This window comes from Pseudophryne corroboree, chromosome 3, assembly GCF_028390025.1.
Source record: "Pseudophryne corroboree isolate aPseCor3 chromosome 3, aPseCor3.hap2, whole genome shotgun sequence".
NCBI classification, from domain to species: domain Eukaryota; kingdom Metazoa; phylum Chordata; class Amphibia; order Anura; family Myobatrachidae; genus Pseudophryne; species Pseudophryne corroboree.
In genome coordinates this window covers 182,475,313-182,500,945 of record NC_086446.1, presented here as the reverse complement: position 1 = coordinate 182,500,945, position 25,633 = coordinate 182,475,313, and the positions used below count along the sequence as shown (strand labels likewise).

Genomic DNA, 25,633 nt, shown 5'->3' with positions numbered 1-25,633 from the left:
TGATGCAGAATTATGATTATTATTACAAATTATTATTAACAGAAATGTATGCATTAGCATTTCAAAGATATACAATGTAAATTAAGTGCTTGGTTCTTTATTTCAGTATTCGTACTGAAGTTATTGGATATGAATTATGCATACACATAAATTTTCACACCTTTGCCTTAAACGTGCATATATTCTGTGTAAGCACATAATAGTAATAATAGCATGTTTAATTTAGATTTATCAGCTGCGCCATGATAGGTGATAGGTAGATAGATAGATAACACACACACACACACACACACACACACACACACACACACACACACACACACACACACACACACACACACACACACTTACAGAAATATTTTTGTGACACTGCGGTGACAAAACAAGACGTATAGAACAGTTTTACAGTTTATCAATAAATCCAGCCAGAACTGTGAATTCAAGCAAAGACCAGAAAGTCCAGATTGTCTCTTTATTTATTTGACTTTGTGAACTTTTGAAGGATTGCTGTAACTAAATATGTGCTTGCCTGGTATTATTTCCAAGTCAGCCTAAAGGGTTCTATAGTAAATAGAAAAAAAAACAAGTTATGCTTTGAAATCTGTGCTTTTCAATCAAGCTGTCTGAGAACAGAAAAGCCGTTTTTTTCAGGTTGGAAATAAAATGCTAAATGATAACCATAAAGCAGTGTCATTGAAGCCGTCCTGTCACTTCTGTTACAAGTGAAAGTGTCAGGAATTCAATAGGTAATGAATAAACAAAGAGGGTTTTTCTCTCTGAGAGGTGTGAAAGTGGAAGCATTGTGACACTGTCTTAAAAAATCACTGTTTCCAGTTTATCTAAAAACTTCTATTCTACTGCAAAATCGATTAGTACAAATTACACTTCAGCAGAAGGAAAAATACATTCTAGAAGGCCAGATGTGATAAAAGGATAGGGCGACAGGGAGAGGGGGGCTGTGAGGGAGAAAATAGCTTAATGTATTAGAAGTGGGATTAATTATAAGATCCAACGTGCAGGAGGTGCTATTTTACTGCGTTTTGCCATGTGCTGTTTTATAATGGTACCAGGGGTGCTTTTTACTGGGTATTAAGGTTGGCATTATACTGAGCTGTTTTGATCGAAGCATTTGTTGTTAACCCTGGATAAAGATCAATAGAGAATAATCTATAATTCTAGGTTGTATTAATAGTATAAATAACTGCGAGCATTGCAAGACTCGTATGCTCTACACATGTATCATGGTTTGCAGAATGCAAACATATACATTCAAAATATATGATCAACCCAATGCATACACACCTGGCTATTTTTAGATACTTACACTGAAATGTCATAAACACCATACTGTATAGGTATGATCATTAAGGTATACATGGAATATACACTGTAAACATTAAGGTGAGTAATTTAAACCCGCATCACTGTACAGTACATTGCTTAGCTGCTAGCGTTCTTCCCATCCTCTATACTCCCGCGTTTAACCCATATAGAAGAATCAGCCAATATATATATATATATATATATATATATACATACACATACATCCACGACACTATGTAATGTGCTCACTGATAGCCCATATGTGATTTATAATAAAAAATTAAGAGATAATTACACTGTCATATATGAAAATAGAGGATGAAAACAGGATGAAGTCTCTGGCCCCAAGATCTTACAATCTACACGCGCACTAGCAATAATAATGTTCCTCTCAACCAAGACGGAAGGGATCAGATGTGTGTTAATTGCCTAATAAGAATCAGAATAGTCCACCCATCAAACAAACATATTCTACAGGGATTCCTGTATATATATATATATATATATATATATATATATATATATATATATATATTAAAGCCCACACCCAGAGGTGTCCCTCCCACCCTCTGCTGCAGGGTAGCTCTTCCCTTGCCTAGATTGGGGGAGATCCTGTCCAGGGTTTCACTCTCACCAGCCTGACCTGTCAGGAGGATTATCCAAGTAGGAGATTAATAGGGTAGGCGGGCTGCAATAATAATCGTTTTGTTTGATGTGACAACTTTGATAGGCGTTGATTTACTTACAAACTGATAGGCTTTTAATTGAGCGCTTCCATACAGCTCCAGATGAAAGGAGAACCCGCATTGAAACAGCTGCCCAGTGCCCTGAGTCTCAATACTGATTAGCCATCTCTACTGTGAATAGTTCAAGGCATTTTCCAACTTTTTTTTCCCTTCATCCTCACATTTCTGCCAGCCCACTCCTTTCTAAGAGAAAATAAATCATTCCCATTGTGTGCAAATAAAATCGACTTGACATGCCTTGCAATAGCTGGTAGGTAAAGAGGCCAGGAAGCTCTCTAATTAATTTTGCCTTCACTTGCAGCTTTTTGTAGTGTATTTCTCTCTGAAATGTTACATTACAATGTTACCCTAAGAAAGGTACCAGCCAAGATCAAACAAGCCCCGTGTTAGTCCGGAGAAATGATAAAATAGAGGTGCTGTGGGCTATCTGCAACACCTGGTATATAGTATTGGGGTATGGAGCCAGCTTATGACTTATTGTTTGTGTCTAGTTTACAAATCAATCTGTGTGATCACTTATCAAAGAGGCTTCAAGTATGTCTAGAAACGGCCAGCAGTCTACGCAATACCACTTAGATACAAATAATTACATTTATTACACTGATGAAAGTTTGTATTTATTCTCCTATCACGCACTGCAGTCATACATAGAATTATTATATAACACCACTGTCTCCCCATACATCTTCTAAGGTCTTGGACGGTGATTTAAACATTGCACATTTTCCTGAATTAATAAACCCTTTATGTAGCAATAAAATACATGTAATACACATGTCCTGTCTCACCTCGGAATTACAGAGATCGGGTTCTCTCTTTCTCACCCCCCTCCCATTTAGAAAAAAAAAAAGCAATTCTCACATCTCACACCACCTTAAGGTAATTAATCTTAAATATTTCACCCCGGGAGGCAGGGCAAACACACCAAGGAAACAGATAGCAGTCTCTTCGGTCCTGTAAGGAAAACAGCTGTTCCAAGCACTTTAATGCAAATGAACACAAATTAAGGGTTCAGCTCTTTTTTTGCAGACTTTTACTGCACTTCATTTATCAATGTGACTTGACAACAAAAGGGAGAGATGCGGGGAGAGTGGTGTAACAGGCACTATCTGAGCGTGAGGGGAAAATCCAGGCTGTCAGCCTCCACTTCCATCCTTCTGCTTTGTGTTATCTGCTTTCATCCTCCCTCCTACGGGGTGAGCCAAAATATATTCCAATACACTATATACAGAGAACTTATTTTTGGAAATGATATAAAAAAAAACAACACTATAGTGATGCGAATAAATATATAATACATTTTAATACAAGATGAAATTTTACTAGGTATAACAGAGTGTACACAATTAAAAATTGGTTGTGGCAAAATATGGAAGCATTAAGTTCATTATGGTGCATCAGAAACATCATCCTGTGGTTGCTCAGCATGGTAAGAGACAAATGAGAGTGTCCATGCTCTGTGTAGTCAGGGCAGGGCCTGTGTGTGGCCCGGAGCACTCGTGCTGTCCCTCACCCCTCATACCAGGATTAGATTTCAGTCACCTGTGCTGCCTGTACCCAGTGTGTGTGCCACGGTGTCACCCCGGAGGGACAGGTGTACAACAAGATCAACACGGAGAATAGACAGAGGAGCGGTATTGGTAAGCGAGCAGTAATACATGGCTACATCTAGCAGAATATCATCTAAACACCTATATTTATACAATAAATGTTACACAGGATTAGACAGTGTCCGTGTATATATATACACACACACACACACACACACACACACACACACACACACACACACACACACACGCGACCACATACTGTAGAATTATATACGCACACACACAAATAAATAAATAGATAAATAAATACACACACACACACACACACACACACACACACACACACACACACACACACACACACACACACACATATAAATATACATATATACACACACATATACATATTATATAATCAGATAATGTAGATTTATATATACACACACGCACAATCACATACTGTATATATATATATATATACATACACACACACTCATAATATATATATATATATGCGCACACACACACACATATACACACACATTTATATATATACACAGTTATACACACACATACACACGCACAATCACATACTGTATATATATATATAGACACACACACACGTACACGCACAATCACATACTGTAGATTTTGAAACACACACACACACACACACACACACACACACACACACACACACACACACACACACACACACACACACACACACACAATATATTAGGCGAATCCTACCCCCTACCCAGCCGGCGCGCACTATATACACTGCATTCACACTGTAAAAACTGTAAAATACTGTAAACGTGCAGCCTGCTGTAAGAATTCATTATATATATATATATATATATATATATATGATTCGTGAGTCTAGGAATGTAATACTAATACTGCGAGGCCTACAATATTATACTATGTCAGTAACCCTACAAATGTACACCAGGTAGGTAATTCCCCATGACATGTAAGTAACAGTGAGGCGCAGCTGGAAGGCAGGTGGGTGCTCGGAGAGTCTTTTGCTTTTCCACGAGCCATGATGAGCTGAGCAGCAATGTGGTTACCGTGGGGGAATAATACATAAGCGCTGTAATGAATGGTAGGAGCGCTTCCTTTGATCCTGAGTAATAATTTGTGGTAAGTGTCAGTTTTATTGACATTCCAGGGATTCCCAGAATGCCCCCCACCTCCCTTCCCCCCAAATAAAAATCACTGAGAGCTGGCAGTGGCCGGAGAGATACAGCTATGTATGAATGAACCGACCCACCTAATGAGCTGCCACGTTTACTCTTGCCTGTGGTCTATATACCTTCCAGGTATATACGCTATATATTACCATGTAGAAGAAGGGGCTATACTGTATGTCAGTATGTTGCTACAGCAGGCGATCACGCATCTGACCTACAGATAAGCAATTGTGCAATTGTCATGAACGTGTCACTGGGCCACAGTGGGGTGTCACTATCCCACTATGATTACATATTACCTGACCATGATGCAATGTGCAAAACAGACATCACTACAAGCAAGCACCTATGGTGACACAACATCCAGAAGGTGCCCAGAGCCCATCATACTCAGCACCGCTCAACACGACAGTATTTGTATGACCTTGTCGTGAACCGCCTTAACTCTTTAGGCGCCAGTTGACCCTTAAGAAACATATTGGTGTCCACCTACAGGTGCCATGATGATCAGTGTGAGCCTCTCCCTGGACTGCATATAAATTGAGTTTAGATTGTGGACGATCTATTTCCTTAAAGTGAATGACTCTTTTCAAACGCACATAGTCGCCCCCCACTCCCTCTCTCTCTTCTTCCCTTCAAGTCACACCAGCCTTGTAATCAGCAACAAAAGCTGACATAAATCAGCAGCGGAGTGACAGAGGCTGACAAATAACTGACTGATGGCGGCGGAGTCACATTGACAAGTGATGGAGGGGAGGAGAGATGGGGAGTGCAGCAGTGCTGGGAGGTGAGGAGGGAGGGCGCAGGGTCTCTCTCTATTGGAAACATGTGACTCTCACATTCCCCAGCCTCAGCATTGGTCTAGTTGTGTCATCAGACGCCTGATTGGCCAGACCAACCTAGACTGTGGTTCACGGAAGGTGGATGTTGGGAAAAACAACGCGGTAGGGTAGAATTTTTAGTTTTGCAGGCAAAAGCATCCCACAGAACTAATTTATATCTCTGCACACCTGTAATCTAACATACGTGGCAACAACATGATATATATTAACTACTCAGATTACATTTTAGTTTAAAATTGATATTTTTAAATAGGTATGCACACACGTTTATTAAAAAATAGCCATTAGAAATACAGGTATGTAACGGATTGCTCTTATTGTTTACTAGCTAAGCCAAAAAGACCAGACACGATTTTAAGGTCATTGATTGTCTCCTGTGGACTATACAAGTGCAGATGTGCTCAGCAAGTCAGACGGTCCTCTGATCACCATACCCGACCTGACTGTGGAGCTCTATATCTCAATGAGGGGTCTATTCATCAGTCTTTATTTATGTATTTGTTTACCCCCCATTTTACTAGTTAATGTAGAAATTAGGTATCAGAATAAGTCATGTAGCTTGTAATGTAGGCGATATCACTGATATCCACTGGTTACAGTCCTGCTGCAATCGTTTCCACACTCCCAATAAATGGGGCAGATTTATTAAACTTTTTTTTTTACTAAAATAATGTGGAAAAGTGTGTTTTCACACCATTTTCACATTATTTTAGTATCACTTGAATGTATTAAAGGGCTTTTGGAACAGTTTTCCGTGATAATTACGCCAGATAATTACGCCAGGGCTCACTGAGAATTCTGTACTTCTGCAGAGCTTTCTGCGCCCCCAGGTACTAATTCAGACCTGTTCGCTCTCTAGGTTTTTTTTTGCAGTCCTGCGTTCGCATAGTCGCTGCCCATAGGGGAGTGTATTTTAGCTGTGCAAGTGTGTGAACGCATGTGTAGCAGAGCTGTACAAACAGATTTTGTGCAGTCTCTGAGTAGCCCAGAACTTACTCAGCCGCTGCGAACACTTCAGCCTGTTCAGGACCGGAATTGACGTCAGATACCCGCCCTGCAAACGCTTGGACACGCCTGCGTTTTTCCAACCACTCCCAGAAAACGGTCAGTTGCCACCCACAAACGCCTTCTTCCTGTCAATCTCCTTGCGAACGCCCTTGCGAATGGATTCTACACACAAACCAAACACTGAGAGGCGATGAGCTTTGTACCAATGCGACATGCCTGCACATTGTGGTGCATACGCATGCGCAGTTCAGAGCTGATTACCCGCTGTACGAAAATGCCGCCTAGCGATCATGTCTGATTTAGGCCCCTACGGAGAGAAAGCTGTGTGGGGAGCAGACAGTGTGATCAGCTGTCTGTCCGATGGACACACAAGCTGATCACTGTGTTTTTTTTTTTAATTAAAGAAAGTTAAAAACACAAAACAAAACATACCTACCCAGGGACCGGTGATCGGTGGTCCAGTGCGGGCTGCTGGGTCATCAGGGTTCCCTGCTGCTCCTGTGACCTCTGGTGCAGTAAAGTGATGCTGCAAAGTGCTGTGCCTCAGTCCTCAAGTACCCCCCAACAGTTCATGTTTTCCAGGTCAGCTGGCAGTTGAACAGGTGTATTCATTACTCACTGACACATTATAAAAGACCCACACGTGGAGCAAATTATATAACCTGCAATTCTGTGAGAAAACATGAACTGTTGCGGGTACTTGAGGACCGAGGTTGAGAACCACTGCTTTACAGCACCGTAGATCACAGCAGCGGGAAACCCCGATGAATGGCAGCACTCCAGGAGCTCCGACCACTGATCCCAGGGTTTGGTGAGTATGTTTAGTGGTATGGGGTGGGTTACAGTGTCATTGTGACGGGCTTCAGCCTGCCACAGTATTCAGCCCCAGGGAATGACAGCACACACCGGGGGATGGAGATGTTGGCGGAGACATCAGGGGTGGGGATGTGGTGGGGCATACGGGGCTGTAGGAGACACTGTGGAGAGGATCCCCAAGTAGTCATACAGAGCCCGGCTGTTGGTTGTGTGCCCAGGTAGGCGGAGCATATGGCGGGAACAGGCTGGGAGAGAGCTGTTTGCCGGGGGATGGAGGTGCCTGGGTTGTCAGGGAGTCCTGCAGAGCGATGCTGGCGCAACTGTGTAGGAAGTGTGGAGAGTTCCTGGGGAGCTGCAAATGTCTGATCAGTGCCCGGGGTGGTCAGCTGTGTCCTCTGCTTCAGGTGCTGGCACAGGGGGCAGAGGATGCAGGGCAGGCGAGGGGGCAATGGATCCCAGTGGGACTGAAGCCGCTGCGGGGGTGAATGTGACAAGCAGGAGAAAGGCCTCCACAAAAAGACCAGCTTTTCAGAATTGATAATTAAGTAAAGAAAGCTGCCTGTCCCCAGGGATCAACAGTGCTGTGTGATTCACAGCTGACGAAGCACCCGGGAAGCAGCATTCGGCTTCTTTTCTCCTAAGCCCACCCCCAGTTTCCCACTGGCTAGTTTCACAGGAGTCTGAGGGCAGGCTTAGGAGAATAGAAGCTGGATGCTGCATGCTGGATTGTGCTTAGGCGGCTGTGAATCACACAGCTGATCCCCGGTGACAGGCAGCCAGCACATATATTACATATAAAATTGCATGTATGTTTATGTGCTAACCACCTGCCTCCATGCAAAGTGATGGTGTGTGCTGCAGCCCATGGGCAGCATTATTCACTGATTATTACTGAGTCAAGGGACCAGGGGCTTTCAAAGGATCTCATCCTAATGATCAGTAAACTGTATTCATGATCATACATGTCATGATCACATTACACTTCACCCAGCAATGCATGCATGCATCAACTAATGTGAAGAATTCTTGAGCTTGGTAAATGCAACAGAGATTGCAGCCCCCATGGGGTGGTCTTCTGTATACCGGCGGTCGGGCTCCCGGCGCTCAGTATACCGGCGCCGGGAGCCCGACCGCCGGCATACCGACACTTATTTTCCCTCGTGGGGGTCCACGACCCCCATAGAGGGAGAATAAAATAGTGTGGCGCGCGTAGCGTGGCGAGCGCAGCGAGCCCGCAAGGGGCTCATTTGCGCTCGCCACACTGTCGGTCAGCCGGCGGTCGGGCTCCTGGCGACGGTATGCTGGGCGCCGGGAGCCCGACCGCCGGCCAGCCGTAGTGAACCCGCCCCCATGGAATGCAGTTTCTTCTGTTGGAAATGAAGGCACCACACTAGATATCGGAGATATTTGCTGTAAATATTATTTAAGAAATAGGTGTCAAAAGGGCCCTACACACTGATAGCTCCGCCGCCGAGCTGCCCGACGGCAGATACAGCAGACGGGCGACCCGGCGGCGGGGGGAGTGAAGTTTCTTCACTCCCCCCGTCACCCGCCTCCATAGCAGTGCAGACAAGTATGGACGATCTCGTCCATATTGGCCTGCATGCACAAGCGACGGGGCACCAGTGATGAACGAGCGCAGGGTCGCGCATCGTTCATCGCTGGTGCCTTCACACTGAGAGGTATGAACGGTATCTCGTTCATTAATGAACGAGATCGTTCATAGCTTTCAGTATTATCTGCCACTGTGTAGGGCCCATAAGCCTCACAGTGTAGATCTACAATATGCAGCTAACTGGTTGTAGACTGCTTAGAAAATGTAGATTATTACAATTGGTTTCCTGCACTGACCATCCCCAGATTAATGGGGGTTACATAGAAGCTGAGGGAACAGGTAGCAGTTTTCAGTATTTTACTGTATTACCAGTTTTCATGTTGTGGATTACTTGACTGGTCATAGGAATGAATGATCCTTATTATAACAGGTATATTAGTTACAAGTGGTGTTCATTCTTTTATACATAAGAAACGTGAACACGGGTACCCAGGTCTTATAGTGCAGTGCAGTAATAGACACCACTACTAGTAGGTATGTACCTATTGGGCAGTACGGATGGTGTAATGGTTAGCGTTACTGCCTCACAGCACTGAGGTCATGGGTTTGATTCCCACCATGGCCCTAACTGTGTGGAGTTTGTATATTCTCTCTGTGCTTGCGTGGGTTTCCTCCAGGGGCTCTGGTTTCCTCCCACAATCCAAAAATATACTGTTAGGCTAATTGGCTCCCAACAAAATTAACCATAGCATGAATGTCTGCGAGTATATGTGATAGGGAATATAGAGTGTAAGCTCCACTGGGGCAGGGACTGAGGTGAATGGGCAAATATTCTCTGTAAAGCGCTGCGGAATATGTGTGCACTATATAAATAACTGGTAATAAATAGTAGGTAAGGACTGAAGTCTATCTGTGCAGTAATTTGCAGAATGTATGTTCACTAATACTTTTTAGAACTTGTAATTTCTTCATTAAATTTCAATGTTGCCCTTCACAAATGCATATTAATGCATGGATAATGTAATGGTTAGCATTAATGCCTCACAGCACTGAGGTCTTGGGTTCAATTCCCACCACTGTGTCCAGAGGCGGATTGGCCATAGGGTCTACAGGGAAGATTCCAGGTGGGCCGGCGCACCCGCGGGGCCTGTTTTGTTTGAGGACATGTGGTCCTATTTATAGACATAATGAATAAGATGCCAAAATATTTGCATATATGAAAATGACTTTGCCACTTAGCCTGTGATTGCAGATGATCTAGTGTATGCTCTGTCTGCCTGCTTGGCTGACATATAAGATTGAGTGAATAGTGATTGGGATACGGTTGGTGTAATAAGCAAGAAAATATATATTTCTAAAGAATGATATAGTTTCCTAAATTCTAAAGGTGTATCATATAATGTGCTCATAACATTTAATTTTATTTCCTTTTAACTTCCCCTTGATGCTGGACATCCCCACTATCTGGAAAGTCTTGGGGGTAGGGTGCTGCTGCCATGGCCCATGGCTAGACCCTACACCTCTGGTGCTGCCCATGTGGGGCCACTAGTACAAATTTTTCCAGGGCCGCTTTTTGTTCCCAATCCGCCCCTGACTGTGTCCCTTACTGTTTGGAGTTTGTATATTGTCCCTGTAATTGGTTTCCTCCTATATTTGCAAAATAAACTGGTAGGTTTATTGGCTACTGACAAAAAAATAAAATATATTAGTCCTAGTGTCTGCATGTGCATGTGGTAGGAAATATAGACTCAGGGCCGGTTCCGGGGCTTCTTGCGCCTGGGCGGCATTAGGGGGCATGGCTTCATACAGGGGGCGTGGTCAGTTACGCCCCCCTGTACTGTAGTAGGATGTGCGGTGCGCGATGACGTCATCGCGCACCACACAGCAAAGGTCCTCTCCACGAAGGAAAACTAGACGCTAAGCGCCTAGTTCCCTTCGTGGAGAGGACCTTTGCTGTGCGGTGCGCGATGACGTCAACGCACCGCACATCATTACAGTGAAGGTCCTCTCCACGAAGGGAAACTAGACGAGTAGCGTCTAGTTTCCCTTCACAACGGTCAGACGACGAAGGGAAACTAGACGCGTAGCGTCTAGTTTCCCTTCACAGCGGGCAGCAGGACAGCGAGCAGCGGCAGTGGGGGGCACAGCAGCAGTGGATCTTGCCATGGTGCGGCGCCCTCCGGATGGCGCTGGTGCCCTCCGGAAGGCGGCGCCCCGGGCAAAAGTCCTGCTTGCCTGTGGCAAGATCCGTTACTGTATAGACTGTAAGCTTCAGTGGGTCAGGGACTAATGTAAATGGCCAAATATTATCTATAAAGCATTTCAGAATATGTGTGTGCTATATAAATCACTGTTAATGCTGTCAGCATTAATAATAATAATAATAATAATAATACAAAATAATAGGAATAACTTTGTATTTGAGTTGATCCTCAACACTGTATTGGGCTGGATCCTCTAATCATTCTGTGTGCAGCCCTTATGTCATTTAAACAACACATTATGGGGTACATTTACTAATCAGTGATAAGAGCGGAGAAGTGAGCTAGTGGAGAAGTTGCCCATGGCAACCAATCAGCACTGAAGTAACATCTATCATTTGCATACTATAAAATGATACAGGGCTGCTGATTGGTTGATGGGGAAATTTCTCCACTGGCTCACTTCTCCGTTCTTATCACTGCTTAGTAAATGTACCCCTATAACTCATAATGCAGTTACCATGTTAGCAGCAACACAGGCTTTTGTGCCCTGAGTTTTCCAGTTTAAAAATACAGCACTATATAGCATTATATATTCATGTACTAGTAGTTGTACATACATTACAGGTTGAGTATTCCATATTCAAATATTCTGAAATACAGAATTTTTTGAGTGAGAGTGAGATTGTGACACCTTTGTTTTCTGATGGCTCAATGTACACAAACTTTGTTTAATACACAAAGTTATTAAAAATATTATATTAAATGACCTTCAGGCTGTGTGTATATGAAACATAAATTATTTGTGTGAATGTACACACACTTTGTTTAATGCACAACGATATTAAAAATATTGGCTAAAATGACCTTCAGGCTGTGTGTATAACGTGTATATGGAACATAAATGCATTCTGTGCTTAGACTTAGGTGCTATCGCCATGATATCTCATTACTAATCCGATATCAAAATAATTCTGGTCCCAAACATTTTGGATAACGGATACTCAACCTTAACCTACATTTGGCATCAGCCACTACATTAACCTGGTTCGTGTATGTATTCATACATTAGGCCACAACTTCTGAAATGTTAATTTTAGTTACAGAGCCAGTAGATCTAAACAACAACTATTACACCAAAGTCAAGCTAGTATTTTAGTCATGGTCCCAATTAAATGGTTTAAAAGTAGATAATAAACGACAGTATAACATAAAGGCATGCAGACTCTGTTTTGCTTTATTTAACTACCTGTATGCGTGTATTTGTGTGTTAATTTATTTGAATTCCATTGCAACAATTAGTATTGCTCTTTAGTTTTTGCTTCTGGGATGAGGTATGTATTTTTACAAGGTGGGATTACTGCGAATCCACTCTGTAAAGTGAGTAGGTTATCCCAGGGTGATGGATGCCATAATGAAGCAATTGCACTATAATCTGCAACCTCATGTACTTCTTTTCCAGTGTACTGCAGGGTGAGGATAATGTATTGCAAGAAAATAAGAGCAGTTGGGAACATGAACCATAAAATGTGAAGTAAACCCAGTTCTTTGAGCAAAGAGGCGAAACCACCCGGAGGAGGGAGTAGGGAGGAGGGGGCATGGAAGAAAGAGAGAAGCATTAGCAGCGCAGAGAAAGGGGACGTCACATCCCCTTGACCCTCCAATCACCTCGGGGTCCCATTTGATTGGAAGGCGGCAAAGGCTTTAATCTCGGCTCTCAGTCACAGGCTTTTGAAGTGAGTTTCTCTGGCAGAACTCCGACTGGCTGTGCTGCTGCTCACACTGTGCGCTCTGCAGCAGCGAGAGTGGGCGCTGGGACCGCGCTGGACGGGAAGGATCTGGCTTGCGGACTCTTATCTAGGATTCAGGAGCGGATTGCACATCGCAGCGTCTTTGGACAGTGATACATCGTATCCCTTGTCTGTGCATCACTTGCGTTGTTATCAGGCGGGATCACTACATTGTTACCAGCCGCAGATCCTCCCACACAGCGCATCTCTGGCCACAGTGCGTCTGCTGGATACAGACTCACACGTCTGCCAGTTGTGCTGACCGCTGAGCGATCTCTCTGCCTGAAGGTCGTGCGATCAGGACGGGATAAGTTACCTGCAGGATCAGCCCTTCCTTCCATTCCGGACACATTACCGAGACTCAGACACCCGGGGTCACTCCCCCTCCCCCCTGCACCCCACCCACACCAATGCCTGTCCTGGGGACATGATCAGTTCTCCTCTGGCTGCTGGAAGTCGTCTGAGTCCGTCACCCCGTGAGAGCGGAGAGAGCTGGGAGAGCAGGATCGGAGGAGCCCCGGCCAGCAGAGCGTTCGTCCATCCTGTGCCCCCCAGTGACCCCCTGCGCCAGGCCGGCAGGCTGCCCATCAAAGTGCTAAAGATGCTGACAGCCCGCAGCGGACACATCCTGCACCCGGAGTACCTGCAGCCCCTGCCCTCCACCCCTGTCAGCCCCATAGAGGTAAGCGGGGATCGCAGTGCTTCTGTGTTACTGGTGCACGTATCCATTCCCTATTCTTTACATTCCCTATTCCTGTATATACGGTTCCTCCGCTCCTGCCCTCACTCCTTCCTCTCCCATCGCTCCATCTTGTGTATAGCCAGCATTTATCTAATCTTCATAAATACAGAGGGCTCATTAATGACACCACACCTGGTAGAGCACCTCGCACAGTCTGGATAAAAGTGTGTGTACAAGTATATATGTATGTGTATTACAATATATACACAAAAACACAGACAACCGCATAAATATATGCGTATGACTACAAGTATATGTGTATACGTGTGTCTATCTATCTATCTATCTATCTATCTATCTATCTATCTATCTATCTATCTATCTATCTATCTATCTTATGCGCGCGGAAAATTGTAAAGAGAAAGTAGAACTCCTGTTCCCTGGTACGACGTGAATAGACAACATGTATGGAGCATTATATGATGCCGCACCTGTAAAGGAATTCATGAAAGGCCGTACTGAATTACAGTCATTCTTTATTCCTATTTGGGTGGGTATGGTTAGGACCGACATCACCCTCTAGTGACCCTTCTGCTTTATCCACTCATATACAGTCATGAATTAACGGCAAAAATATAGGGGTTACTTATTTGCTGAAATATGTACAAAGCCTGAGCAGGTGACTACAATATTTTCTTCATTTCGAACTCAGATTTACTCTTGTATTATTAATACATATACATAGGAAACACATTGGATGCATGTATAAGTTTAATAATAATAAAATAATAATAATAATAATAATAATAATTTATTTATTGTGCACATTGTAAAATTGGTTCGATTCCACGAAACATTGGAATTAGTAATACATATTTTGGGGGAGGTACTTCTTAAACAAGTGTCCCCAAACTCTGACATTAGTACCTACATTTTTTTTTATTAAAAAAATAATTCTGTGAATGATCTGTTAATAACCTAATGACCACACACACACACACACACACACACACACACACACACACACACACACACACACACACACACACACACACACACACACACACACACACACACACACACACACACAGTACCCATTCGCTACAATGATTCCAATACATTAGTGTTAAATCACTGTACCATCAGTATGTGTCCAGGGATATTTTTCTTACGAGGGGGTTATAGCAGCATTTACATTGTAGTTCAGTAATGCAAACAATCTGTATGTATGTATGTATGTATGTATGTATGTATGTGTGTGTGTGTGTGTTCCTCATGTAAACTGTGATGATGAGGGCACTGTGCATTATTTGGGGAGAGAATTATAACATGACAAACAAGTAATATATCTCTGTGTCCCCTTCCCCCAGCTGGATGCTAAGAAGAGCCCCCTTGCCCTCCTGGCCCAGACCTGCTCTCAGATCGGGAAACCGGACCCCACACCGTCCAAGCTGTCCTCAGTGACCGGCTCCTCCACCGGGGCGGACAAGGACTCCAAATCCGGCCCACTCAAGCTCAGCGACATCGGCGCCGAGGACAAGTCCAGCTTCAAGCCGTACTCCAAGCAGCCGGACAAGAAGGAGTCTTCCTCGGGGGATAAGTCCGGATTCCGGGTGCCGAGCGCCGCATGTCCCCCCTTCACCCCCAGGACAGGCAGCCCTGGCTCCCCCCGCACCCCTACGCCTTCCTCAGACTCAAAACCCTCCGGGGATAGCGCAGACAAGAAGGAAATTGAGCAATGCTCCAAAAGCTCTCAGTCCGAGGGCGGATCGCACGGGAGGCTGAGCGTGGACCTCCCCCAGGCTCATTCAGAGGGTCCTACCGGGTGCAAGAGTCTCTCTGCTGCCCCTTCCCCAACCTCAGCCTCCTCCTCCTCCAGCTCCTCCGGCTCTGTGCTGGGCTCCGGGCTAGTGGCCCCAGTGTCTCCCTATAAGCCGGGCCACACGGTTTTTCCTCTGCCCCCGGCTGGCATGTCCTATCCGGGCAGTCTGGCTGGAGCCTATGCCGGGTATCATCCGCAGTTCCTAACTCACGGAGTCTCTCTGGACCACACCAAGGGTAACTCTTTAATGGGCGCCCAGCTGGGCTCCTTAGGCTGCTCCAGCAAATCTGGCTCCAGTCCCCTGACCGGGGCCTCCCCTCCGTCTGTTATGACTGCAAGCTTTTGTCGGGACCCTTACTGCCTCAGCTACCACTGCGCCTCCCAGCTGGGTGCCAGCGCAGCTTGCGCACATGACCTCAAATCAGGATACCCACTGGTGTACCCCAGCCACACGCTGCACGGAGTCTCACCACCTTCTCTCTCCGGGCACCCTCTCTATCCCTATGGCTTCATGCTCCCCAACGATCCTTTACCCCATGTTTGTAACTGGGTTTCAGCGACGGGTCCCTGTGATAAGCGCTTCTCCTCCTCCGAGGAACTGCTGGGCCATCTGCGGACACATACTGCCTTTTCAGGGGCAGCGGACAAATTGTTGCCCGGATACCCAAGCTCTTCATCCCTGGCAGCCGCTGCCATGGCTTGCCACATGCACATGCCACCCTCAGGGGCCTCACACAGTCCCCTCACTCTGCGTAGCCCTCACCACCACCCATTGGGACTCAGTAGCAGTCGATACCATCCATATTCCAAGAGTCCCCTCCCTACAGGTGGTGCCCCAGTGCCAGTACCTGCAGCCACAGGACACTACTACTCACCATATGCACTCTATGGGCAAAGACTTACCACAGCGTCTGCTCTAGGATACCAATGACTTCCACTAGGGGTCTCCAGCACTTGGAGATAAAAGACATAATTGTGTAATTTTTTTATTTTATTATTATTATTATTATTATTATTTTCTAACGAAAAAAAAAAATAGATTTTGGTGTTCATCTGAGGACTGGATCCATGGACACTTATTTATTTATGTTAGCTCAAAGCAGGACGGCTCATAAAGTGCATTTCTGGATAGGTAAAGTGACAATTCCCAATGTAGTGTTTTAAATACCAGGGACTGAATAACGCATTTTCTCTTAATGTTACTTAAAAAGAAAAAATATTAATAATGACTGCTTTTATTGTATTGTATCTTATTTAACGTCTCATTGGGTACAAGCCCCTCCAAAATCTTACATACAATGCATGTTTGTTACTAAAACAACCAGCAGTTTGTCATAACTTCAAATTGCAGTTATTTTTAAGGTGTAAACAGTAAAAAAGAGAAAATTGGTATTTTTTTGTATGTATTCTGGAAGAAACAAAATGATTTTATTGCAAAAAAAAAACAAAAACAAAAAAACAACCCTAATTTGCCTTATTTTGTTCTGGTCTGAACACACTTTTTTCATATTCACCCATCAAATTCAAGCCTGTGCAAGCTTGATCAGTAATTTTGCATCTTGTACCAAACTCACAGTGTATTGCTTTAAAATATTAAAAAAGAAACATTATATTTGCTTTATATATATATATATGGTTTACTTTTTGTTTTATATGAGATTTAATTTGTCTTCTCGACTGCAAATCAATTTTAATACGTTTAAAAAGAAGCAAAACTCATATATATGAAGTTTCCACTATTTCATAATTTACAATTATGTAGAAAATGGTAAACTGCTTTACTTTGTAGTTCTAGGGACAAAACGCAAACAAAATTGAATCACTAATTATAGTGGTCTTAAAATGATCTGTCATTTTTATTATATTTAAAGTGGTTTCAAATTGAGTGCGTTTGTGTGTCAAGTATAGGTAATTCTTGGTCATTGATAATAAGTAAATTGAGGGTAAAGTCAGTTATTTTTCATGTTCTATTTCATTCACCAAAAAACTAGACAACGCAATATGATTGAGGCTATAGTATCATAAGAAAAAACATTGAGCCGCGATTTTCTGGATCACAAACTTTAACAGTATGTATGAACACTACATTTTAATAACAAACCTAAATGGAAGTAGGTGACATTAATAAACTACACTGATAGATCAATCTGTCCTTGAAGTGAATTCAGGACTGAAAGAAATGCCACAGAATTCTAAAATTGTAATCAAATAGAATGTATATATTACAATCTAAAGTCTTAGTTACCTGTTCTAAAGCAATTCACATAGGGACGGCAAATTAATTCGTTAATTTCTGTTACAAACTACCCCACATACATTGTGCAAACATATAAGTTGCCCGGTGACACGTTGCAGCCCCATTTACGATTGCTAGAAGGGTCGCTGACGCTAATTATCTGTTCATCCCCGAAAGTGGAACGGAAGCCGTAGGTTATATCCTTTGGCATACATTTTCCAAATACTGGTGATCTTATTAAACCTCCACCTTTTATTATCCTTAACAAATGCCTGAATTTATTTATAAAGCAGCCAAGGATCTAATAAAAAAATAATAATAAATAAGGTATAAAAAGCTATCATTGTCATAATGCACCTCTCTGTCCGGGTGTATTAGAAAAGAGTTGTGGGGATGTCTTTTTTTCTCCTAATATTGTTCTAAGGGTGTAGGAGGGCCGGGGGCTTCTCACCCTGATATCCTACAGTATCTCCGGGCACGATCTGACGCCTCTGAATGAATCTGACCCAAGTCACAAACTCATCTGCGATAATCCTCCGTACGCAAATCAGACACCTGATTACATTCAGCCGGGGCCAGATAGAAAGACAAGTACAGCCCGATTCAGGCAATACAGAAGATGGACTTGTCTGCTACATAACCAATATGCGGGTGAGGTGCAGACAATGAAAACGGACTCATATTGGATAAAGCAAGCGGAAAGAAGTATTTAGGTGCATTAAAACGGTTTTCCTAATAGGTTAGATTTAGAACGTTATTACACTTTATTTCCACAGTCACAATATGTGCAAGAGTGAAATGGTAATTTATCAAGCAAATTATCACATCTTTTCAAGAAAACAGTTTATTAAGTTAAGTAAACAAATTAACAAATAATGGCACGTCACTTTAATTTAGCCTGCACTCTGCCCACTTGATGCTTTTCTTGTTGGGCAAACACTTAGGAGCCAGTATATGAGATTAATGAAGCATCCTTTCCAGGGTTATATATATATATATATATATATATATATATACACACACACACACACACACACACACACACACACACACACACACACACACACACACACACACACACACACACGTGTGACAATTCCACACTACGGTCCCACTAACCTCCATCCACGCATAAAGTGGTTATACACTACTGTGTCATCTTTACATTTGCTCCATGTGTCACCACGTAGGCACACCTAAGGTTATCAGTGTATTCATGTACACGATCACAATATTAAGAACTAGTTACAAAAGAAATGTAACTTTATATTATGTTGCAAACCAAGTGCAACAATATTACATCCAGAATGTAGACGGGTGGTGTTAAACACTATATTATTTGTACAGTAATATATCATTTTGTTTGAAGGGGTAAATAAATAATGAACAATTCTAATATAAATAGAACTATTTATTTTCAGGCACAAATTACGCATTGCGTTGGGTAAAAAAATAAATGTAATTCAAAGATAACTGTTAATGATGCATATGCTATTATTAAAACAATGATAACATTCAAATCGAAATGACATAAATGAATTAATCTGCATTGCTAAGATTTGATAAACTATCACAAAACAGCACTTGCATTAGATCTACGACAGATTTTAAAGTACAGCAAATATTTTACATAATTTTCTTTTCTCCCCTCACTGTCAGATATAAATCGAATCCTGTTTGAGTCTTTTAAAATGTCTTTTTTTTTCAATCAAGAGATGACATAGCTGACAATTCTGTCACAAATCTTCAGTGTCAAAACCGCATATTAATAATAACAAAGCAATGTGAATGGACGCCTACAGGAACCTGCAAGTGAAAATACTTGAAAGAGTTTTAAATGGAGTGCAATTACATGCACGTCCCATTTTCCTTCTCATCAAGTGATTTGATTTAATTTTCACTTCAGCAATTGTGTTTTTCAAGATCTATAGGTTTGTCTAGATTAGAATAATATATAAAAAAAATCCTACAATACCATTGCTGTCATGTTCCAAACTGCATCTCATCTGACAGTGAAAACAAAGCTATTTGTAATGAATCACGAAGCAGGATAACTCAAGACCTCACAATGTGAATAATAACGAAAGAGCTATTTGATCAGGTATCACTTTTTATTCTTATTTCTCTTTTATTTATTTATTTATTTTTTTTTTTGCCGGGGAGTTACATTAGGTTAATATTAGTCTTCTCGCATAAACTACATCCAGACGTTTCCTATTTCGACCACTAGACGTCACCACTAATCTCAGATACTAATACATTTACTAACTTTGCATTTAGGTGCAAAATTTGCACTAAATGTCAGTAACCAATAATAAACTTGCTTTATTGAATAACTTGTAATGAAGTGGCAAAAGCAAATGACTGCTTGCTTATGTTCACTGCAATTTCGGCAATGTTAGCAAAGTAGTCCATGCATATACTGTAAGTTGGAAATTTGTGCCTCTCTGACACAGTTGTGTTGTCCTATTGCTGACATATTGATACAGCTCAGTCACTAATGTAATTAGTAATCACTCAAACAGTAAATAACATGTAATCCACAACTTACTACCCAGCCCAGAAGCACAAAGGGTTATGAAAACAAATTCTATTTTGAGAACTTGCACATTAATAAAAGTTTAATAACCTTTCAAAGGTGACAGTAAATGTATTTGTTTATTTTTGTACTGATATTGATAGGTCACATTTTTTTCTACCGAGCTTGGTTGTAATTCCACTACGATTCATTTTTCTAGAGTTGGAAACAATCTCTGATCTGTAACAAGGAAAGTGTCTTCAGATAAATATATTTAGACAGATAAAAGGAGATGATGTGTGTGTTTCCAGAAAAGACAGTCTTATCTGGCATGTAATTCCAAACTCCATGAACACCCATATAAATTGCAAGCAAAGAAAACAATTGTCTTGAATGTGTCTTCATATGGGTGATCTTATCAGGGTTTCTGGGAGACAAATTCAGGCTCCTGAAATTGTTACTTTATCTACAGTTAAATCTTTTGTTTTACAAGAATCATTCTTCACATCAGAAGAAATACTAAAAACAAATCTGAAATATTATATCTGGTGCAATTTTTTAATTCCTCCTTTTGTGACCTAGGCAGTGAAGTTTAATAATTTGTCCTATCATCGGGAGTTGGGATAAACAAGACAAATGTGAATGAGGGGGACGTGCGAGCTCTGCAGGCTGTGGTGATGCTATAGGGAGAAGATTGTCTTCTTATGAACAAGGCCTTGTGTTTTGTTGCAAATCCATCAGAATTATGATATGCCAGAAAAGTGTGTCATAAATTCAGCAACATATTTATATATATATGGAGGGTTATTTAATCATTTTTGAAGCTGGCAATGTGACATCATCGCTTTAGTACAATGTATTTCTTCATTCGGGCACACTTGTATTGTAAGGAAGAAAGGTGCACAATTTTTTGTTGTATCTAAAAGCAATGCTATCAAAGTGACATAAATACAAAAGAAACAGCTCAGCAGTTTGTCTTAAGGGGGGAATGACTAGGAGTCTTTTTTTCCAATTGTTTTATTATTCAATTCACTGTGCCTTGATTTCAGACAACATATAATAATCTGGCAATGTGCTGCAGCTAGTAGTACAAGTACTGCACATGCAATGACAGGCAGAGGACATTGCAGTCCACAGGGTTACACTGTAGCATAATCTTTTTTATTTGGCTACATGGAAAGTTGCCCCTTATATTATGGAGGGGATGGTATAGTCACCAGGAGTAGGAATACTCATCGGGAATAGTGACTGTGGTTTGTGACATATAATCAAATGGATCAGGCCTAATATAGGATTAGAAATAGTACAATTGTGAGACAGTGACATAGTCACATACAGGTAAAAGGTTGGGTAGGGCATAAAGCATTCTGAATCAAATATGGAACTGAGCTATATTAGTAACAGTGCTATAATTTTGTAGTGAAGTGATCTTGATTGAAATAGCAATACGGGTGGCAGCTAAAGTGAATTAAGGTGTCATCATGCATGTCCCCATGTGCGTCCACCAAGTGATCTTAAAACACTGCACAAGTATATGTGTAACATGATGTTGTGATAATTCATGTGCACAAAGGAACATTTATGAAATGATGCTTTAAAGACAGGCAATCAGCAATGGGTATGCAGCAGCAGATTATCAGACATATTGCATTCCCAGGGTCATTGTAGATACATCAATTTAAAGATTCAAAGTGCTTTTTATCCTTCTGTTTGCACTTCACAAATAAGAATTTAGGACCAAAGGCTTCTGTGATTCAAATGAGGTTTGGTTATGAACACTGCACTTAGGATCTTATGTCAGTCCTTAAAGGGCTTTCCACTTATTTATTGCTTTTTTTATTTATTGTAAAAAAATCCAATCCGATTCTATAAATTGGGTGGGTTTCATTTGCTCCTCTGTTTCTTCTATCATCCGAGGTCCTATACGTCCATACAGCCTGGAATTCTGAAAAGTGTATTTGTTAATCTATGGAGCCTCTCTGGAGCAGAAGCAGATCACAATAACAATTTAATAAGAAAGAGAAGTTAACAAAAAATAATAAAAAATGCAGAAAACCCCCAAAAGGCATTAAGAAGAAAAATGAGCAAAATAAAATCCATTATATATGGCAGCACTGTCTGACCACACCTGAAAGAAACACTCACATGCAACCTGATGTGGGAATTTCAGCTACATCTGAGTCTTCAACTAATTAGTATGTGAAGCTTAAATAAATTATCATACATCAACATCAAGCAGACAACTATAACATTTGACACACCAAATAGAGCTTGGTGCCAGCCGACAGGGGGAGAATGGTGTTTGATTAGCTGATTGTACAGCATTAATGGGTAAAGATGCATGTACAGAGATGTATGAGATGTCAATCAGCTGTTACAGGTAGCAAGGATGTCTCTACATGCACAGAATGGACAGATGCTGTGGATAAAGCTTGCTGGAGCATGCGTCAGGGCTAAGGTTTTGTTCACATACTGTAGGTGACTGAGAAGCGGACACAGGCAAGTTTGCAGAGCATTCTTCTTAAACATATTTAAAAGTTCTTAAAATGTCATGTAATCTTGACATATTCACTGTGACCAGTGCTTTTTTTGTGGACAGGGCCAGATTAAGGATCACATGGGCTGGGACTGTAAATTGTCAAGGGCCTGTACTGAGAAGGAGTGGAACTGTGACCAGTGCAGTGTGGGCATCTGTACCCTCTATACTATCATCTCCACTATCTCACTACATAAAAAATAGAAAGATTGCATTATTTTGTGTGAGAAAACTAGAAATACAAGTTTAATACTCATGATTTAATGTGACTGTGCCAGATAGGCAGCTGGTCATCATGCAGCCAAGATGATGGGCCTATTTTTATGTGGAGACCTGGCGCTCCATTTGCTCCATTGTTAATTTGGCCCTGTTTGTGGTGGTTCGAACTTCGTGGGCACACAGTACAGGGACCAGGACTTTTTCTTCGGTCTAATAGTATATTATAATAAATAGCCCCAAAAGCGGGAGTAAATCAGTGAAATAATTTCAAAAATGTATAAAATAAGTATATACCCCTTATCCATATATTGGAAGCTACAATTTGTCTTGTATCAAAATTAGGTGAGTATTAGAACTTTTCTAAATGAAAACAAAAGGCTGATTATGACTTTAGCATCTACATAAGGATATACTCTGTTGTTGTTCCACCTTTCTGCAGTTAATGACAGTAGAAATACTTTCCCCGGTGAATATGAACATACAATCTCATGGCATGGTGAACATTAGATAGAAACATAGAACAGAATTTGCTGGCAGATAAGAACCACTTGGGCCATCTAATCTGTCTCTTTGTTTTATCTCAACCCTTTCTTTTTTTACACACATGTTCATGGCATGGTGAGTATTAATATTAATATTCATTGGCATGGCTCCCATTTTGGTTTCTTTTGTATGTTGTTGGCTTACATTGCAGCAGATGTTATGTTCCCCGAGAATGTCAGCTACAGTACTCTAATGGCTAATGCCATAAATTCAATCGGCGAACCCATTGGGCCTATTCTCAGGGGGGAAGTGTCCAACTAAAATGTACTTATAACCTTCCTTGTCCTGTCTATGGGGTATGACTTTAAGAATTGTTATAAATATATATATATATATATATATATATATACATTATATACAAGGATATGAGCTGTCATATTGCTTGCTCTGTAAATGTACAATAAGATACCAGCAACAAACTCCAACTGTCATACAAAAAATGTTATTCTTTACTAAAAGGTATCAAAAAAGTATGTATTGTTTATAAGCAAATGTACACTATAATGCTTTGTTAACTAAATGTCATTTAGCCTGCAGTTGCCACCATTACATTACATTCTCAGATCACAGATACTGTACATATGCACTACAGAGCCCCTTTACATGGCACTCATATGTCTGCAGCCTAGCCTGGACGTTTAATAGGGCTCTTGCTTTACTGGCATTCATACACTGCTCTGAGTCCCTCAACATCAGATACATTTGCAAACAAACAAGAAAATGCATTAAAACACATCTTTATTTTATGGACTAATTAACTAAACTGCTGAAGAAATGCCCTTTGGGTCAGTGGCAGTCACACATAGTAGTTCAGGATTAGCCATTACACATACGCTATAACCCATAGCACAAACACAGCTTGGTAGAGAGTGCTCCTGTGTACAGTCTTAGCAATTTCCTCAGAATTAGCAGCAACAAGCACATAGACAGATACAATCACACACATTTCCTTCGCTGCTCAAATAGAGGCGCACGGTGTGAATGCCTCACAGAGGTGCTGCCTGCCTGCATATCGTACAGGACTCAGTGAAGATGTCACTGTCAACACTCTGTCAGAATCTTCACTGTGAAAGAGATGGTTGTGTCATTTCACACCACTGTGCATGCCAGGGACAACAGTATGTGTCCAAACTCATTAATCACTTCATTTAACTCCTCTGTGAGTTGAGCAGGAGTTAATGAGAGACACTTGTTTCTGGTGGTAGATGATCTCTAGACCCTTGAACATGATCATGCTTCACCATACAATGGGGTTAAATATACAATGGAGCTAAGTATTAATGTACACATTAAGGTTACTTTGGCATACACAGCTTTAACAAATTCAGGCATCCAAGCCAGGTACAACTCTGAGCCTGCTATACTATGTCGCATTACAGCTGTAAAATTACAATGGAGCAATCACATTCATCACAGCAAGAGCTAAATCTGGGCAATTCCCAGGGTCACCAATAGCTCTGCAGGGTTTGGCTAGGCCCCCTTCTTACTAGAATGTTAAAAATTCACTATGAGCGCGCCCATAAGTGCCAATTGGTGGCCAACCAGGGGTGGATTTAGGAGGGGTGGAGAGTGGGGGACAGAGAGGACTGAGGACGCAGGGAGATAGAGGACTGACTTCTGTAGCAGCCTCTCTCACCAGCCCAGCACGCAGCAGCAGCCTCTTCTCTCTCCCTGACCAAAGTGACGGTTATGAGGGGGACGAATTTGGGGCATTTCCACCCATAATGGAATCACCCATTTACAGTGATAAACTCTATTCATTATACATACAATGGCAACTACTAATGTAAACAAATCACAAATCATCATAACCCCACAGCCCACAGTAAACCCCATATAAAATACTATCAAAATAGCTTAAGTGCTATCTGGTGTGTACACACGGTGAGATCCCTGCTATGTTCGATTTTGACTATGCGATTTCCCTTGAACTCCCCCAGAGCCCAGATAGCACAGATAGGACAGATTATGACTATCTGTGCTTCAGATTTTGTCTATGTACGATTTTGACTAAGTACAATTTTGACTATACTTTATACTAGAT

The 25,633-nt window shown here is 41.8% G+C and overlaps 1 protein-coding gene and 1 long non-coding RNA gene across 2 annotated transcripts in view; one reads left to right on the top strand and one right to left on the bottom strand.

The window, feature by feature from the left end:
* Positions 1–12,936: 12,936 nt before the first annotated feature.
* Positions 12,937–16,766, top strand: ZNF503 (zinc finger protein 503). Its single transcript, XM_063958684.1, has 2 exons — positions 12,937–13,715; positions 15,086–16,766. The coding sequence occupies exons 1-2, from the start codon at positions 13,461–13,463 to the stop codon at positions 16,466–16,468; spliced, it is 1,638 nt and encodes a 545-aa protein (XP_063814754.1). The 5' UTR covers positions 12,937–13,460; the 3' UTR covers positions 16,469–16,766.
* Positions 16,767–19,198: 2,432 nt separating this feature from the next.
* Positions 19,199–25,633, bottom strand: part of LOC135055069 (uncharacterized) — a 159,786-nt gene continuing 153,351 nt past the window's right edge. The window contains exon 4 of the long non-coding RNA XR_010243637.1: positions 19,199–22,236. This is a non-coding gene — a long non-coding RNA (uncharacterized LOC135055069). The remainder of the gene's footprint in view (positions 22,237–25,633) is intronic.

What these genes read in the sequence shown, in the direction of transcription:
- ZNF503 (XM_063958684.1), top strand. Translation starts at nt 13,461, where the DNA reads ATGATCAGTTCTCCTCTGGCTGCTGGAAGTCGTCTGAGTCCGTCACCC. An exon ending in CCCCTGTCAGCCCCATAGAG is followed by an intron (nt 13,716 to 15,085) that starts GTAAGCGGGGAT and finishes CCCTTCCCCCAG; the next exon opens with CTGGATGCTAAGAAGAGCCC.